At 33.5% G+C, this 17,793-nt stretch overlaps 1 protein-coding gene across 7 annotated transcripts in view; it reads right to left on the bottom strand.

The window, feature by feature from the left end:
* The window catches only part of KIAA1109 (KIAA1109 ortholog), a 236,275-nt gene that overhangs the window by 168,126 nt on the left and 50,356 nt on the right, over nt 1-17,793 (bottom strand). For all 7 annotated transcript variants that reach the window (XM_031943786.1, XM_031943790.1, XM_012551896.3 and 4 more), the window contains exons 16-21: nt 8,741-8,896; nt 8,229-8,326; nt 5,545-5,723; nt 5,286-5,392; nt 3,242-3,450; nt 827-1,054 (exon numbers count right to left, since the gene is read on the bottom strand). In XM_031943786.1, coding sequence (XP_031799646.1) covers nt 827-1,054; nt 3,242-3,450; nt 5,286-5,392; nt 5,545-5,723; nt 8,229-8,326; nt 8,741-8,896 — 977 coding nt within the window. The remainder of the gene's footprint in view (nt 1-826; nt 1,055-3,241; nt 3,451-5,285; nt 5,393-5,544; nt 5,724-8,228; nt 8,327-8,740; nt 8,897-17,793) is intronic.

Consider the following 17,793-nt stretch of genomic DNA (forward strand, 5'->3'; position numbering starts at 1 on the left):
AGTCATTTCGGAACATATCTGATCTCAAAGTTGAGGCTTCACTGCTTAGACCTTTAAACCACCTGAAGAAGCTCCTTCTAATCCTTATCCAGTCTTGCAAATCCTAATGCCAAGTAGGCTGCCATGGAACAGAAATTCTGAGAAAATCCTCTTCCTTTAATCAGCCCTTAGAGGTCCTATAAGACCCAAAGAGAAAACAAGTAAGCTGTTCAGGACTTAAGTTTTGGAATTTGAAATTAAATTTGGGATTATAGAATTTAAAGCTATAGGTCATTTACTATTAATTTGTTCATTTTATAGATGAACAAAGGCCAGGGAAATTTGAGGATCTGAAATATACTAAATACTAAAATGTTCTATAATCTCCTAGGGACAAAATGAAACAGAAATACTGGCATGTACATAAAAAATTCCTACTAAATTACAAAAACTATTAAATGTTTCAGAAATAATGTTTCCTTCCTCAACTCTTACATTGTATTTTAGTTCTAATTCTGTTATGATTTTTATCAATCTATATCTTAAAAAACAGTTCTTTATGTAATTTTCCCTGTTAGATTATCAAGTTCCTAAAGGATGGGATAATGTCTTATTTATCTTACCTTTGTGCCCCCCATAAGCATACAGTAAATAATATACACCAAAAGAAAACATATCTACTAAAGTAATTCCTGTAGTTTATAAAAAGCAAAAAGGAAACTTTTTAACTAATACATGAAAAATGTTTTTTAATTGCCACAAATTGTGGCAATATATGTGATACATAAAACTTGTTTTTTATGATTTAGAGTACACATTGGAAATACTACCATGTCACATGACTTACAACAGGAAGGCGTCCATGAACCTTATATAAGTTCACAAGCACAGTAATGTCCCAAGGACGCAAGGTAAGGGGATGGACTGGTTTAGCTGAAGTCTCATTTTCTTTTTTGTCATGTTCCATTCCAACAGCAGTCCAGCCAGAACTGGATGAGGTTGAGAGTGATAGGACAGGGCTTGAAATAACTTCTTCAAAGTCCATATACATGTCATCTTCTCCAAAGTAATTCTCCTATGGAAATGAAAGAAATGTAACTCGGTTTTCATTACATTTTCAATGAAGGAACTGATGTGATCACAAAACAGCTGTTTTTTATTTGAGTACATTTTAAAATTTGTAACCAACAAACAATAAATACCAGAGTATCTTGTATCCCTTCAATCAAGTGATTATAAAGAAATGGAAAATCATTTAAGAAAATCAGCCAATTTCATTCTATTTGTAGTAGATACCTTTAATGTATAGAAAAGTTTATTCCTGTGGTTTTCTAAAGATGAGAAAGAAATAAACACATGTATCTAAATACTTAGTGAAACTTTTTTAATCATCTTTTTTGGGTAATATCATTAGTGATTTTTTTTTTCTGTTCTATTGGTGCTTTCTCCTATTTAAAGAAGTACTTATTTTTAAAAACAACAATTGACTAAATTCTATACCATGTCTAATGTTAATATATTTTATAGGAACTCATAATAAATCATTAGTAGGAAAGAAATGTTTTGAAATTATCTGATCAAAAGAACTCTTTAAATTTCATGTCTTTGTGAGTTTTTTTTTTTTACAGTTCAAAACCACTTTTGATACATCTATTATATTCTATAAAGTATTTCAAAGTCCATAATAATATCCATTTTTGCCACTCAACCAATCCCTACTAAATTATCTAACACAGAGGTAGCTTCTGTCAAACTCCTACAGGAACTGTGAGTAGCCAACACAACAAAGAACATTCTTTAGTCTTTTATATAATGTGTCAATTATGTATCTTTAAAAATAATTTCAAAATCAAGAAGTATTATAAGTAATTCACTCACTGCTTTCTTCTTAAATTTGTAAACAAAATGTACTTTTAAAATTAGAGTTTACTTAAATAAACAAGTCTACTGGTATAATCTGGAACTACACAGAAATTCCCTTTGAAACCACTAGGGAAAAGTAAGAATTAGGCAAGTTTTTTCTACACATTATCAAGGAAGGCTGAAGGACCTAATCTTCCATATCTTAATCCTTCCACATTTTTTTCATGAGAAATTACAGAATGTAGATTGCTATGAGTGAAGCTCTAAAGAATATTAAGTGAAAACACCATCTACCAAATGTAACAGGAAGATAAAAATTATCATTACTTATACTAGTTCTAATTTGCATGCTGATCTTGCTTCAAAATAAATTTCCAAACAAGTCCTAAGAATCATTTCCTTATGGAGACTGAAAATGTTTTCATTTGCCTAAGCTTTGGTTCATCTGAATTCCTTGAACTGCTCAAGATGCTGGAGAAGTAACACTCTATAACAGACTGAAAATTGGCCTCTGTCAGAGTCAGGGAGACCTGTGTTCATATTCTGTCTCTTGATTTATACGGGGCAAAGTGGCTAACCACGCAGTACTCCAAGCTCCATGCTAAGATTCTAAGTGACTAAGGCGTCAGTCTGAATTGTTAGAGACAATTTCCTATATCAATGAAATCAGAGATTTGAGCTATGTCGCTATCCTAAAGACATGTGCATTATTTCCCCATTATTGACAACTAATTGTCTAGAAATAAGTTTATTTTCATGTATTTTTACCTCTCTATTGTTCTAGACATCATCATATATTTATCTAAAGGAAGTAACTAGCATAAACACAGTGAGACTGAGGGAATCTATACACGCTATGCCCAGAAAAGGAAATGAGATCATCAGCAAAAGGTAAATCAAGAAACCAGTATTATCTGGTGTCCCTGACAAGTTAAGAATGAAAATTCTTAAGAACTCCCTGTCTATAGTTTATGTATTAAAAACGTAAAATTAAAAATCCTATTGATATGTAAGTATTATCAGTTATTTTGCAGTCAAAAAAGCTTGTGCTAAAAATTACTTTTTAAAACAAAGGTATACATGGTTGGACAACAGGTTCAACCAGTCCCTATTAAAACATCCTCACATCACTCTAAGTAAGATTAATATGAATCTGCTTACTTGATGTCTGAAAATCTGTGTATCTAAAGATATAAAAACATCCTTGCAATAAGATATTTTCATCAAATTTACTTAGTCTTGTCAAAACTTTCTATAAATTATTCCCCCAAAAAACAAAAAAACAAGCACTAAGCTAATAATTTTTAAGTGGTTAGGGAATAGAAAACAATTGTTTTCAACTTTTAATTACATTTTAATACTTCACCTACTATTTTGAAAGTTCATCTTTTAAGCATACCTTTATAGACAGAAAGGCATTCAACAGAGGTCCATACAGGGTTATCTGAGAATCTGGAGAGAGTTCCATTTCTACATGAAGCTTATCAGGTGGAAGTTCTGATGGATCAATAGGTGGGCGTGAAGAGGTTGTGGGAGAAGAAACAACTCTGTCTGATGCTTTCTGAGATGGTCTTAGTACGGATAACATGTTTTCTTCCATTTCTGACACTTCACAACAAATAGAAATTAATTTGAACAACAAAAAATGTTGGCTTCATCAAAACAGATACTGAAAATGCTAAAAACAAGTCATTTTACAACTAAGAAATACAATTAAATCACTTGAAATTCTAAAGATAGTAAAACAGTACAAAAGAACTAAAGAAGCTCACTGTAGTATTTTAATTGACCATTCAAAAAGTACTCAAAAATATAGTCAGCTTTAAAAAGTGAGGGAAAAAAATATTTGTGCACAAATCATAGACAATAGAAGTTAGAAGTCCCTTACCATGTAAAATTTATCACAAAAGGCTATTCAAATACATGACATTATTAATGTTATCATGAATGTCAAAGTGAGGGATTTCTGATTTGCTCACAACAAAATAATTTAAATTTAACTTAGCTTAGCTATTTTAAGGTGAATTTTCTGAATAAATTTCAGAACACAATTGCAAACAGTATCATGATGTCATGAAAGAACTTCTTTATGTTACTAAGGCAAGAACTTTACATGTAAAAGGTAACCACAGAAATCTAATGGGAAGAGATTCAGGATTTAATTTTATAGGAGCATCTTGCATTTTATATATGTGCTAAATAAATGCATGTTCTATTATATAGGAATAATCAACACTTTATAATATGTATTTCATTTAAAATTTAGACCTAGCATCTCCAAAAAAGTTACAGACCTTTACATTAGACAGCTAAATGATTATGAACAAATTCTCCTAATACAATAAAGAATTCTGCAATAATTTATAATCATATTAAAATCCTCTGCAAAGATTCTATACTTACTTTAAGCAACAAGAGCATAAATATTTTCTTTTACTTCATCTTCATATCCGGCCTCCTTAATTAGAGATATACCCAAAAGTACTTTCCGGGGGCCTCTTCCATTCCTTCTCTATACTCTCTCTCTTGCTGGTGATATTAGCAATTCTACCAGATTATTCCTAAACGTAGGCTCCAATTCCACATCTCCAAATGTTTATTCAATTTCAATCAAAACAAAATTCATTATATTTCCCTAAAAACCCATCCACTCCCCTTCCAGTTACCCAGGTTTGTAACCCTGGAATTATCCTCAACTCTTCCTTGTCCCCTCACGCTGCACTTCTACTTCTATCCAAACCTCCCTTCTTCTCTCTATTTGCAGACAGGCCCTAATCAAATCTTGTTGGTAATGTTGCAATAAGCTCCTAATGGTTCCCTGCCTCAACCCCCTACTCCTACCCCAATCCCACCCTCCATATAGGTTCCTGATTCCAGATCTGACCATATCATTTTCCTACTCATTGTTCCTAAACAAAAATCTCGATGGCTCCTTTTTGTCTGCATGATCAAATAGATACTTTTCTGGGTAGCTTCTAAAGTCCTTCATATCTTGGTCGCAATTTAGCATTCTAATCTCATTAAATATCATTCCTCTCCTTTCCGAACACTAGCATTAACCTCCTTGCTGATCCCATGTAGAAAACATCCCAATTCCAAGTCCTCACTTGCAGTCTCCTATGCATGGATCACACTCCTCTCACTTCCATCACTAAGAATATCCTATTCCCCTCAAAGCACTGCTGCTCACAAGTCAACTTCTACATGAAGCCTTTCCTGATGCCCCATGATTAGAGCTCTCTTTCCTCTAAATCTACCATGGAGACAGATTTATATGCAAGTTGTCACCCGATATAGGGCATGCATTGAGCACAGAAAGAGAGTAAGAACTTAATAAATAGTTGATGAGGGATTGTTTATTTTGTATTATTCTTTTGGCTTTTTAAGAAAGTAACCAAGAAAAATCAAAAGGCTTAAAATAAAGCACACATAAAAATACATACATGATTGCTTTAACTGTTCATCCGCCTTCTGAGGATAAATTGGATGCCAAGTGTAGTCAATGGTAAGCATCACACTTGGGACAGTCCAGCATTCAACCCAGCCAGTCCTGTTCAAAGTAAAGAAATCATTTTCTAATTCACTAAAATGCATATTGAGAGAATATTATCCTGTGCTTTTCACCATCACCATCATTCTCATTGCACTAACCTTGCCTCCAAAGGAGAGGAAGGCACAACTAAAATGTTCTCATAGACTCACTTTTCTTGGGTGATGTTTCGCCATTTTGGTTTCACTGTTTTCTGGCCACTCTGACACTCAGCAGGAATACAAGAATCAGGAGTCATTTTATTTGGATGACAATTTTTCACCAACAAGAATAATGAATATTTACTAGGATGGCAATCTGGTAGAAACAAATGAAGATCAACATCTTCTCCCTAAATTAACATTTTAAAATTAGTTACCAGAAAAAAAGTCAACTGCCAAACTGAAATATAAAATAAATTCAAGGACATCATGGTTCAAAAACTCCCCTATACATAAGAGAAACTATAAAAATAAATCTCCAAGATTTTTAAATGCTTCAATTTTGAAGCTCATTAAAAAAAAAAAAAATCTAAGAGATTTGGAGAAAACTCCTCTTCTCCCTTTCCATCTATATCTCAAAGCCTCTATAGAACATGCCCCACCCTTAACCCTCCCCCTCTTCCCCAATCCTTTTTTCCTTTAGTTCAGTCTTTCATGATGAAGCAGTCTGTCTCCACATAATAATCAACTCCTTTATATGTTACTTTCATCCTCTTCTGCCTCTTCTTTAGCAGACTGCCCCTCTCTCTAATGTTACATTTCTCCTTATGTAGTGATGCCTTCTTTCAGCCAATAAAGGTGACCAAGTTTCCACTAACTTAAAAAAAAAAGTCTAACTAGGTCCTATGGTCTGAAATAGCTTTCATAGTCAACACTCTCAAAAAAGATGCCTCAGTATACATGTTGCTTCCCAATTTTCTTCTATCATTCCTTTCTCAACTTTTAGAAATCTAGCTTTCAATCTCAGAACTCAGCTGCTGTCTCCAAAGTTATCAATGACCTTAGACTGTGCAGATCTATTATACTATGAGCTCCTTGGGTGCAGGACGTGGGTTTTTGTTTTTCGACCTGGTTTTTGTTTTTCTTTGTATGCCCAGCGCTTGGCACACAGGAGATGCATAATAAATGCTTGTTGTTGTTAATCTCCTCATTCCCAAATTCCATGGCTTTTCTTACCTCTCTCTATAGTATTCAATACTGATGATAATCCTCTCCTTCTGAATACTCTCCTAGATGCTGGATAAGTTTTAAAGACACAGCTTTGTCATGCTCTCCTCCCTTTCTGATTCTATTTTTTTTTTCAGTTTATTTTGTTGATTAATTATCCATATATACTTTTTAACTATAGATATCCCCAAAGGCTCTGTCCTGGGCCCTTATCTATTTCCTTCTTCACATTCATTTGGTGATTTCATCAATTCCTATTATTTTTTAAGTGCTTCAGGTAAGTAAATCTAATATCCAGCCCTAGTTTCTATTTAGAACTTTAGTTATGCACCTGTAACTACCTAATCATACTGGATGCCTCACAAGTACATCAAAACTTACTATGTCTAACACAGAACTCATTTTCCTTCTCCCCAAATCTCACCCTCACCTGAACTTCTTCATTTCTGTTGAAAGCACTACCATGCTTCCAATCACCCTGGTTTGCAATCTCATCATTGTTCTTGACTCTTCCTTATCCTTTCAGGGGTCCTCAAACTATGGCCCATGGCCAGATGTGGCAACTGAGAACGTTTATCCCCCTCACCCAGGGCTATGAAGTTTAAAAGGCCCACAAAACAAAGTTTTTGTTTTTACTATAGTCCGGCTCTCCAACAGTCTGAGGGACAGTGAACAGGCCCCCCTATTTAAAAAGTTTGAGGACCCCTCTAATTATGTGCAATCCTTTGCTAAATCCTATTACTTCTCCCTCCACATTCTCTCTCGCATCTGTCTCTCTTCTCTTATAGTTGATAAGCACACCTTAGGCTCTCATCACCTCTTGCCTGGACTTACATGAAAGCTTTCTAATTGTCTTCCTGCCTCAATTCTATACTTTTTTCTAAGTCATCTACTATATAGCCACCAAAGTGATGTTCCAATTAGACAATTCTGACTAGGGCACTGCCTTTCTCAAACTCCTCTGGTTCTTTATTACCTCTAAGATCAAATAAGAGGTTTTTCTGTGTAACTGAGTTCTGAAAGTCCATATCCCAACCCCAACCTCATTCTACATGAGGCCCCTTTCCACATTCTACACTCTACCTAAATTGTCTTCTTTCTGGTCCTCCTACAGGACTCTTCATATCCCAATCTGGAGCATTTGAACTGGCTGTCCCATATGCCCAGAATGCATTTCCACTTCACCTTGACCTTTCAGAAGCCCTTGTTTCCTTAAAAACTCTGCTTTAACTTCACATTCTACATGATTCCAGATGCTAAAGTCCACTCCTAACCTAACATTACCACTTTACGTCACTTTATCAACAAGGAATTTGGAGTTCAGAAGATTTTACAAGTGTTAAGTAATTTAGTTTAAGTGGAAAAAGATAAAAACTGAACCATCATAAACAAATAACAAAACAAGGCTAGTGCATAAGTTATAAACTGTTACCTTGAAGAAGATAAATGAACAGAATAAAATAACAACTCATTTTCATAAAGCACTTTAAGGTTTACCAAGGCCTTTCCTGAACACCACCCAGTGAGGAAGTCAGTGAGGCAAGTTTAATTCCCCCAATTTCATAGGGAAAAAAGCTGATGCTCAGAAGTAACAGAGCCACAACTCAAATGCTGTTTTTTTAATCTAAGACCCATGGGCACCCACTCTGCCAGAGAGGCTGAACAACAGAAAGGTGAATAATACATACCCTTAAAGTGAATCTGGTATTGCAAGTAGTTGGAACAAAGTCAGTAAAAGGCAAAGAAAAATCAAGATTTAATGTTTCTCCACAGGCTGCAAGATAAACTACAAGAGAAAAGAATTTCTTTTAAAACTTAATTCAACATTGTTCAATTAAAAACTTTTCAAATACAAATCACCAATAAAACTTTAAAAAATAGTTTAATTCGGGGGCAGCTAGGTGGCGTAATGGATAGAGCACCAGCTGTAAAGTCAGGAGGACCTGATTTCAAATCTGGCCTGTGACACTCAACATGGCCTAGCTGTGTTACCCTGGGCAAGTCACTTAATCCCAAATGCCTCGGGGGGTGGGGTGGGGTAGAAACTGTTTAATTCAACAAAAACTGAAACAGTTATAATAGAAAATGAAAAAAAAATTAATCCTAGTACACATAAAGTTCAAAACAAATTTTCCTTGCAGAATTGTTCTTAATGGAATAATGGAATAACTACTTAAATTATATTTTTAAAAATTCTCACCATTTTCTTGTTGTTTGGTAGAACAATCAATCCAGTTGTGCTGATTTGCCGCCCAAATCATTTCAAATTGATGAAACATAACTTTAAAATTCCATGTATATGGAACAAATGAAAAAATATCAGGGGCACTATCACTAGACCAGTCTTGAATTAAATCTAGAATGATTTTTAAAAAGGAAAGATTATTTAAAATTCCGACAAAAAATAAGAATCACACAAATAAAAGAATTTTCTAGAAAAAAAATGTCTTCAGTTTAGACATTTAAATAATTAACATAAAAAGCCTACATGTTTCTACATTTTTACCTTTTTAAAATAAGTCTCCCCATATCCAGAACCTCATTTTCCAGTAAGACAATTATTTTTTTAAAAAAAGTTTTGTTATTGATCGAGGAAACAGAAAAATTGTCAATTAACTTTGGAATAGAATATCTTTAATAAAGAGGTTATATAACCTCACATTACATTCCAAATGTTCTTCTCTAAGATATAATTGCTATAACTATATGCAAATACATGTTAAAAGAAACAATAATATTACAAAGCATACTGAAAAATAAATCATAGTGTTAATTTGACTTAAAAAAGACAAAAAATTCTATGATATAATCAAACTGCAATAATCCAAGAAACTCAAAATAGTCTACCACATAAAATTAATGATCACTCTAATCATCAAAAGATTTTTAAGACATGTTATTTTGTAGTAGTAGAAAGAATGCTGGAATGATGAGAGAGAAGACATATATGTTTATCTGTGAGACATCTGACTCTGAATCTCAGTTTCCCCTATGTAAAATAGGCAAAACACTAACAATATCTGCTGGGAGGAAAGTGCTTTCCAAACCAATTTCTATGAACCCTTCTATTATTTACTTTTCCTCTAAACAAGAAATGCAATTTCCCTTATTTCTGGATACAGAAACAATAAAAAAAAAATTTTTACATGAAAATAAGTTTCCTTAATTACTATTCTTCAAGTAATTAAAAAGATATTGTAGACATATTTAAATTTAATTCTAAATGATACAATAAGAATTTAATTTATAATTTAAACACAATGATTTATAAAAACTAATCAGCTGTAGCTAGAATATTTTGCCACTGTAATATTTTTTTCATTTGATTCCTTCATCATGTTAATTCTAAACTAGCGATTTATTCCCAGAACAGCGCATTACTTCTGCCTAAGCACTGAATCTTTTACTTCTGAGAATTCTTACAATAGTAAAAATCTATCTTTGGGTTGATCTGGAATACCTTTGGACTCATTTAATGTAATTTAATAATGACATAACTGGTAAAAGAATAACAAATAGAAATAACAGACATTCCCTCACACCTAAGCTACAAAGTGTCTAATCTATCATTTCCTATCATTACTTGAACTTGAACAAGAAAAAATTTTAAAAACCCTCTGTATATATACCAAGTGCAATCACTCGAGTGCTTTAGAAAAGAAATTACTTTCTGTTACCATGTCCTTTTATGAAGGAATCAGAAATAAAAGTGTTAAACATAAAAAAGATATATATGAATGAGGAGACACAAATAAAGAACAGCAGCAGTGGTAATGCTTGACAGAGCCAGAGGAAGAAAACCAGCACAGAAGGTGAAACCCCCCCATAAAGGATTTACCAAGTGTGGATAAAAGCCTCACAGGATGAAAAGCTGTAGAAGAGCTGCCATCTGAACCTTTGGAGGGAGCACTCACACTGATCTCTCTACCCCACTCCCTACAGTAACTCTTACAGATTTCTCACTCTTCAGCCTCCCACACAACTCCCTTAATGCACCCTAAAAGTTAAAGACGTTCCCTCTCTCACTTTACAGAGAAAAGAGGATAAACCACCCTCTCTTCCCATTTTCTATATGGAAGAACATAAATTTGTAATATTGTAATGTAATGTAATAATTTAATGTAATGACTCTAAAGATGTGTTTCTTCTCTACACCAAGGCTAACCCCTCAATATGTACTTCAGCTTCTATTTCCTCATCTCTTCCCCAGAAGACTGCTTAAACAATCATCCACACATTCCAGATTTTCTCTCTCCTGATCTACTGATTCCTTCCCTACTGGCTACAAACCCATCCAGCTTTCTGTGAACCTTAACACAACTCCACTAGATTCAACCATCCCTTAAAATGATCCCCTCTTCCCTTTTTCAGCCTAACTATTATAAAAAGAGATTTCGCTTATTTCTATTTCTCTTTTCTAAAAACCCACTACAATCTGGTTAACCAACTCAATCAAGTAAAACTGCCTTCTCCAAAATTACCAACAATTAATTGAAAAATCTCAATCCTCATCCTTCTTGACCTCTCTGCAATGTTTCACTTTACTGATCACCACTTTCTTTTCCTGTTTATTCTAAGTTTTTGTGACTTTGTTCATAGTTGTTTTGTTATGCCACAGTTCTGTTTCCATAATTATCCTGACCCACTCCTGACTCAGTTTCCCTGCTTCTCAGTCCTGCAAAACCTCCCCTCCCTCTTATCAGAATATTTGATAGGGATAAAAGATCTTTTGTTTTAGAATATCAGAATGTCTCTCCCCATCCCAAGCTATGGAAATGTCAGATACCATTTTATCAAGATGCCTCTCCCCATTTCCCGGGTGCTTCCCCCTGATCATGTCATCTCATCTCCAGTGGCTCACCCCATCCTGTCAGAGAGTCCTGTTCCCCTTTCAGCACCCTGACTCCACCCCTGCCTCAGTCTACTACCCAGATTGATGAGTCTTTGAGAACTCACATTGTTTGCTAGATTCTTGGAGATGATAGTCTCATTTAGCCCTGGGACCAAACTGGGATCCATTTGATCCCAGTATATCTCTCCATTTAATAAATTATTAAATACTCTCTAATCTCTATCTTGCTCAGTTTCTCCAGCATTACAGGTTGTTCTCCAGTAAATCTAATTATTCCTACCTTCACTGAATCATTATTCTTATCACTCTCCCCTATTCCCTAACTGAGAATATACCCAAAGGCTCAGCCTTAGGCTCTACTCTTTCCAGATTCAATTATCATCTCTATAGAGAGATCATCATCTATAGAGATGAATCTTAGATTCTACATCCAGTTCTAGTTCCTTTCCAGTGAAGTCAGAAGCATTCATTAAGCAACTATTATGGGCAGGCATTTGCAATGGTTTGGATATGGGAGGTAGAGTGAGAAATTAAGATTAACAGCAAAAGTACAAGCTCGGGTCTCTGAGGGTATAGTAGTGTTCTTGATAGTAACAAGAAAATTATTTCAAACTGGATGTCTTATAGGCTTATTTTAAAAACGTTTGCATCAATATTTATTAGGGAAACTGGTCAGTAGTAGTCTTTCTCTGTTTTTGTTCTCCTTGGTTTAAATATCAAATCCATATTTCTGTCACAGAAGGAAGTTGACAGGACTCCTCTTTTACTTTTTTCCCCAAATAATATTGTAATTAATTGTTCTTTAAGTTTTAAGTGTTTGATAGTATTTGCCTGTAAATCCATCTGGTCCCTATTTTCTCCTTGGGGAGCTTGTTTAGGCTTGTTCAATTAATTTTTTTAAATGAGAGGATTATTTAACTATTCTTTTTCCTCTTAATCTAGACAATTTTTATAAATATTCATTTAATTCACTTAGATTGCCTATTTTTATTAGCATATACTTGGGTAAAACAGCTCCTAATAATTACTTTAAAATCATCTTCATTAGTTGTGCTTTGGTTTTCCAATTTCTTTTTAAGAATCAAATTAGCCAATTATATGTCTATGTTACTGGCTTTTAAAACCAGCTATTAGTTTTATTGACAAAATTCAGTGTTTTTTTATTTCAATTTTATTAACCTTTCCTGTGATTTTCAGAATTTCTATTTTTGTATTTAATTTGAATTTTTAATTTGTTCTTTGTCCAATGTTTGGTGTTTTGGGTTTTTTTAAGTTGCATGCTCAATTCATTGACTGATGGAAACAATTAGAAAATTTCCTCTAAACTGCTATAGCTGCATCCCCCATATTTTGGCATTATTGCTAGCAATCTCTTTCTATTTTTTCTTTTACCCACTCATTCTTTAGGATTAAATTATTTAGTTTGCAATTAATTTTTAATTCATACTTCCAAAGTCCTTTAATGAATATAATTTTATTGTACACAATACCAAAAGGGTATATTTGATATTTGTTTTTCATGCCTTAGTTTTAATACAAAGTCAATTTTTGTGAACATACTACCTAAAGCTTAAAAAAAAAAGTATGTTCCTTTCAATTCCCATTTATTATTCTCCAGAGAACTATTTAACTTTTCTAAAGTCCTATTAACTCTGTAACTTCTTTCTTGTTTCCTTTTTGGTTATCTAGGTCTGAGAAGGGTAAATTAAGATCCCTCTCTGGTACAGTTTTTACCCTATCTTCTCTTATACCTCACTTTTTTCCCCCAAGAATCCGAATGAAATGTATCTATCTGTGTATGTATGTTTAGTATTAATATTAATTCCTTGTCTATCTTACCTCTTAGCAAATGTAGCATCTCTGATTGTTTCTTTTGATAAGGCCTATTTTTGCTTTTAGTTTGAAATAATTACTACCTCTGCCTTTTTAAAAATTTCAGCTGAAAAATAATAGATGCTACTCTAATTATTTAATTCTGTGTATGTCTTTCTGCTTCAATTGTTTCTTGTAAATGAAATTTTTTGGTTTCTAATCTATTCTGCTATTCACTTCGATTTTATAGGTTCAGATCATCCTTTCACATTGCTATTTTTCCTTTTGAGGTCATCCCAATGTAAAAGACTCAAAATTCAAGACCTCTAAGTAGACTTCTTATAACTATCCTAATAAAGATAAAGTTCTTAGGAGTTACATGTATCATCTTCCCATCTGGGAATATAGCAATTTGAACTTTAATAAGTTCCTTATGATAGTTCATGCTCATCTTTTTATGCTTCTCTTCAGTTGTGTGTTTCAATGTTAAATATTCTATTCAGCTATGATTTTTTCATTCAGAATGCTTGAAAATTCTCTTTTAGGAAATATCCATTTTTTTCCCCTGAAGGAGTGTAGTCAGTTTTGGTGGGAAGGTTATTCTTGATTATAATACTAGATTTTTACCTTCTGGAATATCATATTCTAAGCTTTCTACTCCTAAATCTTGTGTGATTTTGTTTGGTTCAATGGTATTTGAATACTTTCTCCTTAACCTGAGAGCTCTGGAATTTGTCAATAAAATTCCTAGGAGTTTTTTTTTTTTTTGACATCTCTTTCAGGAACTAAATAATGGTTTCTTTTAATTTCTATTTTGCCCTCTGATTCTAAAATATTTGGACAATAGTCCTTTTTAATTCTTGAAATAAGATGTCTAAGCTTTTTTTATGATCATGTCTTAAGAAGTACTCTAATAATTCTTAAATGATCTCTTCTGAATCTATATTCTAAGTCAGTTGTTTTCTCCTATGAGATGTTTCATATTTTCTTCAATTCTTTTTCACCCTTTAACTTTTCATGGAATCAATAGCTTTTCTTGAACAAATGGAAATTCTAAGTATTATGGGTTACTTCCATCAGTATTTTTTGTAATTCTCTTAATAAGCTGTTAATTTTTTTCTTAATTTTTCTGCATTGCCCTCATTTCTTTTCCCAATTTTTATGTGAAATGTTTAGCCTGATCTAACTTTTATGTCCTGAAACTTTCTCAATTAGATCTGGGAGCCTTCTAAGTTTTTGGTCCTTCTAAGTTTTTGGTGCTTCTAAGGTATGATCTGGGGAGAGTCGTGGTATTCACTCTGGATCTTATGCAGGAAATGTCTTTACTCCCTCACAGCTTCAATTGTTACTCATTGATATAGAACTGTGACTCAAAACTGGGTCACATGCAATAACAGGGCTTCCAAATAGCATCTAATCAAAAGCCTAGTACTAGCACAGGAGGCCCTATCGAATCTCTTCCTGACATCACTTTTTTCACCATGATTCCTACCTGTCCCCACATCACCGTTTGCAGAACTATTTGTCCTCCTAAGCTGCCTACAGGCTGGAAAAATTATAAATTGTAATGTTTTGTGGGTTATTCTGCTCAGAATTTAGTTTGACATGCTTTTTAATATTGTTTAAAGGGATATATCATGAGAACTAGGCAAAAGTATTCATTTTACTCCCCTTGTCCCCTGTAGACTTATTAATGTCAACATATCCAAAACAGAACTAATTATTTCTTTCCTAAAATCTACCCCTCTCAAAAACTTCCCTATTTCTGTCCAGGAAACCACCATCTTTTCAGGCTTCCAAGTTTACAAACTCAATACCATCCGCTACCCCTCATTCTCATTGTCAAGCAACAAGCACATGTTTACCTTCAAAATTCTAGATAAGACCCTCATCATGTCCAACCTGCACAACTGTAAAAGCCTAATAAATAGCCTCTAAGATTCAAGAATCTTCCATCAAGTCCACCCTTGTTTTTGATAGCTAGGTGGTACTGTAGATAAAGAGTTGAATGTGGAATCAAGTAGAACTGAGTTTTAAATCCTGTCCCAGGCAATTAATAGCTGGGCAATTAATTGCAAAACTTAAAGCACTATATATAAATGGTAGTTATCATTATCTTCATCATTATTACAATCCTTCTTACAATTACAATTACCAAAGAAATATTCTTAAAATATAAATCCTATCTTGTCATTTCATATTTAATACATTCCAATTTCCTCTAAGACAAACCATAAACTCCTATTTATCACTTAAAATGCTTTTTAACCATATTCTTACTGTTCTTCATACACAGCACTAAACCCCCCATCTTCTTGTCTTTACATGGCCCATTTGTATTACTATATTATGCTCTCTCTTTACCTGCCTTGTTTCCTACAAGATTCATCGCATATATTATCTTCTATATGAAGCTTTTTCCAATGTCCCTTCACCTCTGCTGCTACTGCCATCTCTTCAAAATTACCTTCTAACTCTTTTGTACACTCTCCTTCATGCATGTGCCCAAACTAGACTGTGGCTCTTTTAGGACAGGAATAGGGAAACATTTTTTCTGTCAAGGACCATTTGGATATTTATAACATCATTTCCAGGCCATACAAAATTATCAAATTAGAGAAGTCAAGTAGCAGGAGGTTGTTGTACCTAGCTTTCAAATCATCATGACCTGCAGTTGATTATGTAAATGATTTAGACGTTCCTCACCTCAGGTTTAGAACAAGGACTATTTCATTTCTATATTTGCATTCCTAGTGCTGAGCCCAATACCCATCACATAGACTGTCACTTAATAGTCCACTGCAATGCAGAAGAATAGTCAAAAAAGGGCAAGATTTTCCACAAATACAAGTCATATAATTGTACAACAAGTCTTCAGAATAAATGGAAGATTCAATAGAATGCCTTATCGAAACAGCCACTGTACTATGTTTAAAGTGACATAAAAAACTAGAACCGAAAAGCAATCACCCAATGAGAGTGAGCAGTTGGTTTTCTATTGGAATAGGAACTTGTCAGTCTAAACTTCAACTTCAAATATGGTAAGAATCTGGGTTTCCAGAAAAAAGCCCATGAAAATGAAATAAATACTTGGAAATCAGAAATTTATGGGGGAGGGAGGAAGAAATTAAAAGACTGTTAATCCTGCAAAGAGGATAAAGGGCTGAGGCTTCATAAACATGAAGATGAACTATGTTTATGAAGGTTAAATTAATGGTAAAAAGACAATAGTTACTAGACCTCTTCATGGATTTTAAAAAAGGAATTGATCGTCCAAGCCAGAAGTCCCAGAATTTTTCTAGACATTGTCCCGTCCTTGAGGCGAGTTCTAGTGGGACAAGAGAAGGTTTCTGCACCTTCCCACTTCCAGCCACTCTTATTCTAATATTTCTCTCCTAATCCCCCTGTCTGCATGAATTCCAATCCCAACACCAACAAGATCATAATTCTTTAGGGAAATCAATGAAATGAATGAAAGCATGTAAAAATTGTGTGATGAATTCAGTTGAATTGCTACAAGATAGAACAATAGTGTTGAAGATTTATATAGCTACTGCTGTTATTTCCAAAGATGTTTAAACAAAGTCTGCTTGATGACAAAGAATTAACTCTGTCTTAAAATGACTGAGTTATTTTCTTTCCAGCCTATTTACATCAACAACTTTGATGCTTAATGAAAAATTACAATGGTTTATTAAATAATCAATCATTTTACTAATTCAATCCCAATTGTTATTCTCCCAACTTTGTCTTTTTAGGAATACTCACTATTCATTCAGTTAGGTATGTAAGCACGAACTCTGCTATATTTTTACACAAGGGGGATGATTCAAAATTAAAATCTAAGGATGCACTGTAATCTTTTCTTGATAATTCAACTTATACTATATGGAGAGCACTAATTAACAAGTATGATAGTGACTAAATTTCCCTGATAAAGACCTTTTCCTTCAAATGAAAAAGTATAAATTTCAAAGTAGAAACTACAAAGATTTGGTTTTTATTTCTTCTTAATTAAATTCAAATAAATTTTGTATATTTTTTATTATCTCAAATGATTAACTATTTATTTTATTATAACTAAAATCTTAATGTACAATGGCTGCATTCTATTCCCCCTCTACCTGTAGATCCCCTTCTTAAACTTCATTCTTTTGACCTATTAATGACTCTTCCCACTTTGGCACACTTCAATCATCTGCTACCCTCCACCACCTCCAACACTAAATTTAAGCTATATACAATTTTATAAAGTTTAATGACTTGATATCAGTGAAACCATTAGGACAGATAATTTTCCTAAGGAGAAGTAGTACACTGATACACAAATAGATGAAGAATGAACCTAGACTAGCCCCAATAAATCATACAAATAAACAAAATAGTTTACTGGCTTTCCGACCTAATAAAACTTGGGCTCCCTTTGGACTAAAAGAATCACTGTTCTTTAACAAACTGTGGTGAAGTATTACCCAAGTTCAAAGTATTTTTACATTTCAATACAATTCTAAGCTTGTAAATTTGCATCCTGAAAAGTTCTACTTGATTTGAAAAAAAGTTTTTGCTTTAGCTAAATTCTCTAAAAGAAT

The sequence above is a fragment of the Sarcophilus harrisii genome, chromosome 6 (genome assembly GCF_902635505.1).
Source record: "Sarcophilus harrisii chromosome 6, mSarHar1.11, whole genome shotgun sequence".
Taxonomy (NCBI): Eukaryota; Metazoa; Chordata; class Mammalia; order Dasyuromorphia; family Dasyuridae; genus Sarcophilus; species Sarcophilus harrisii.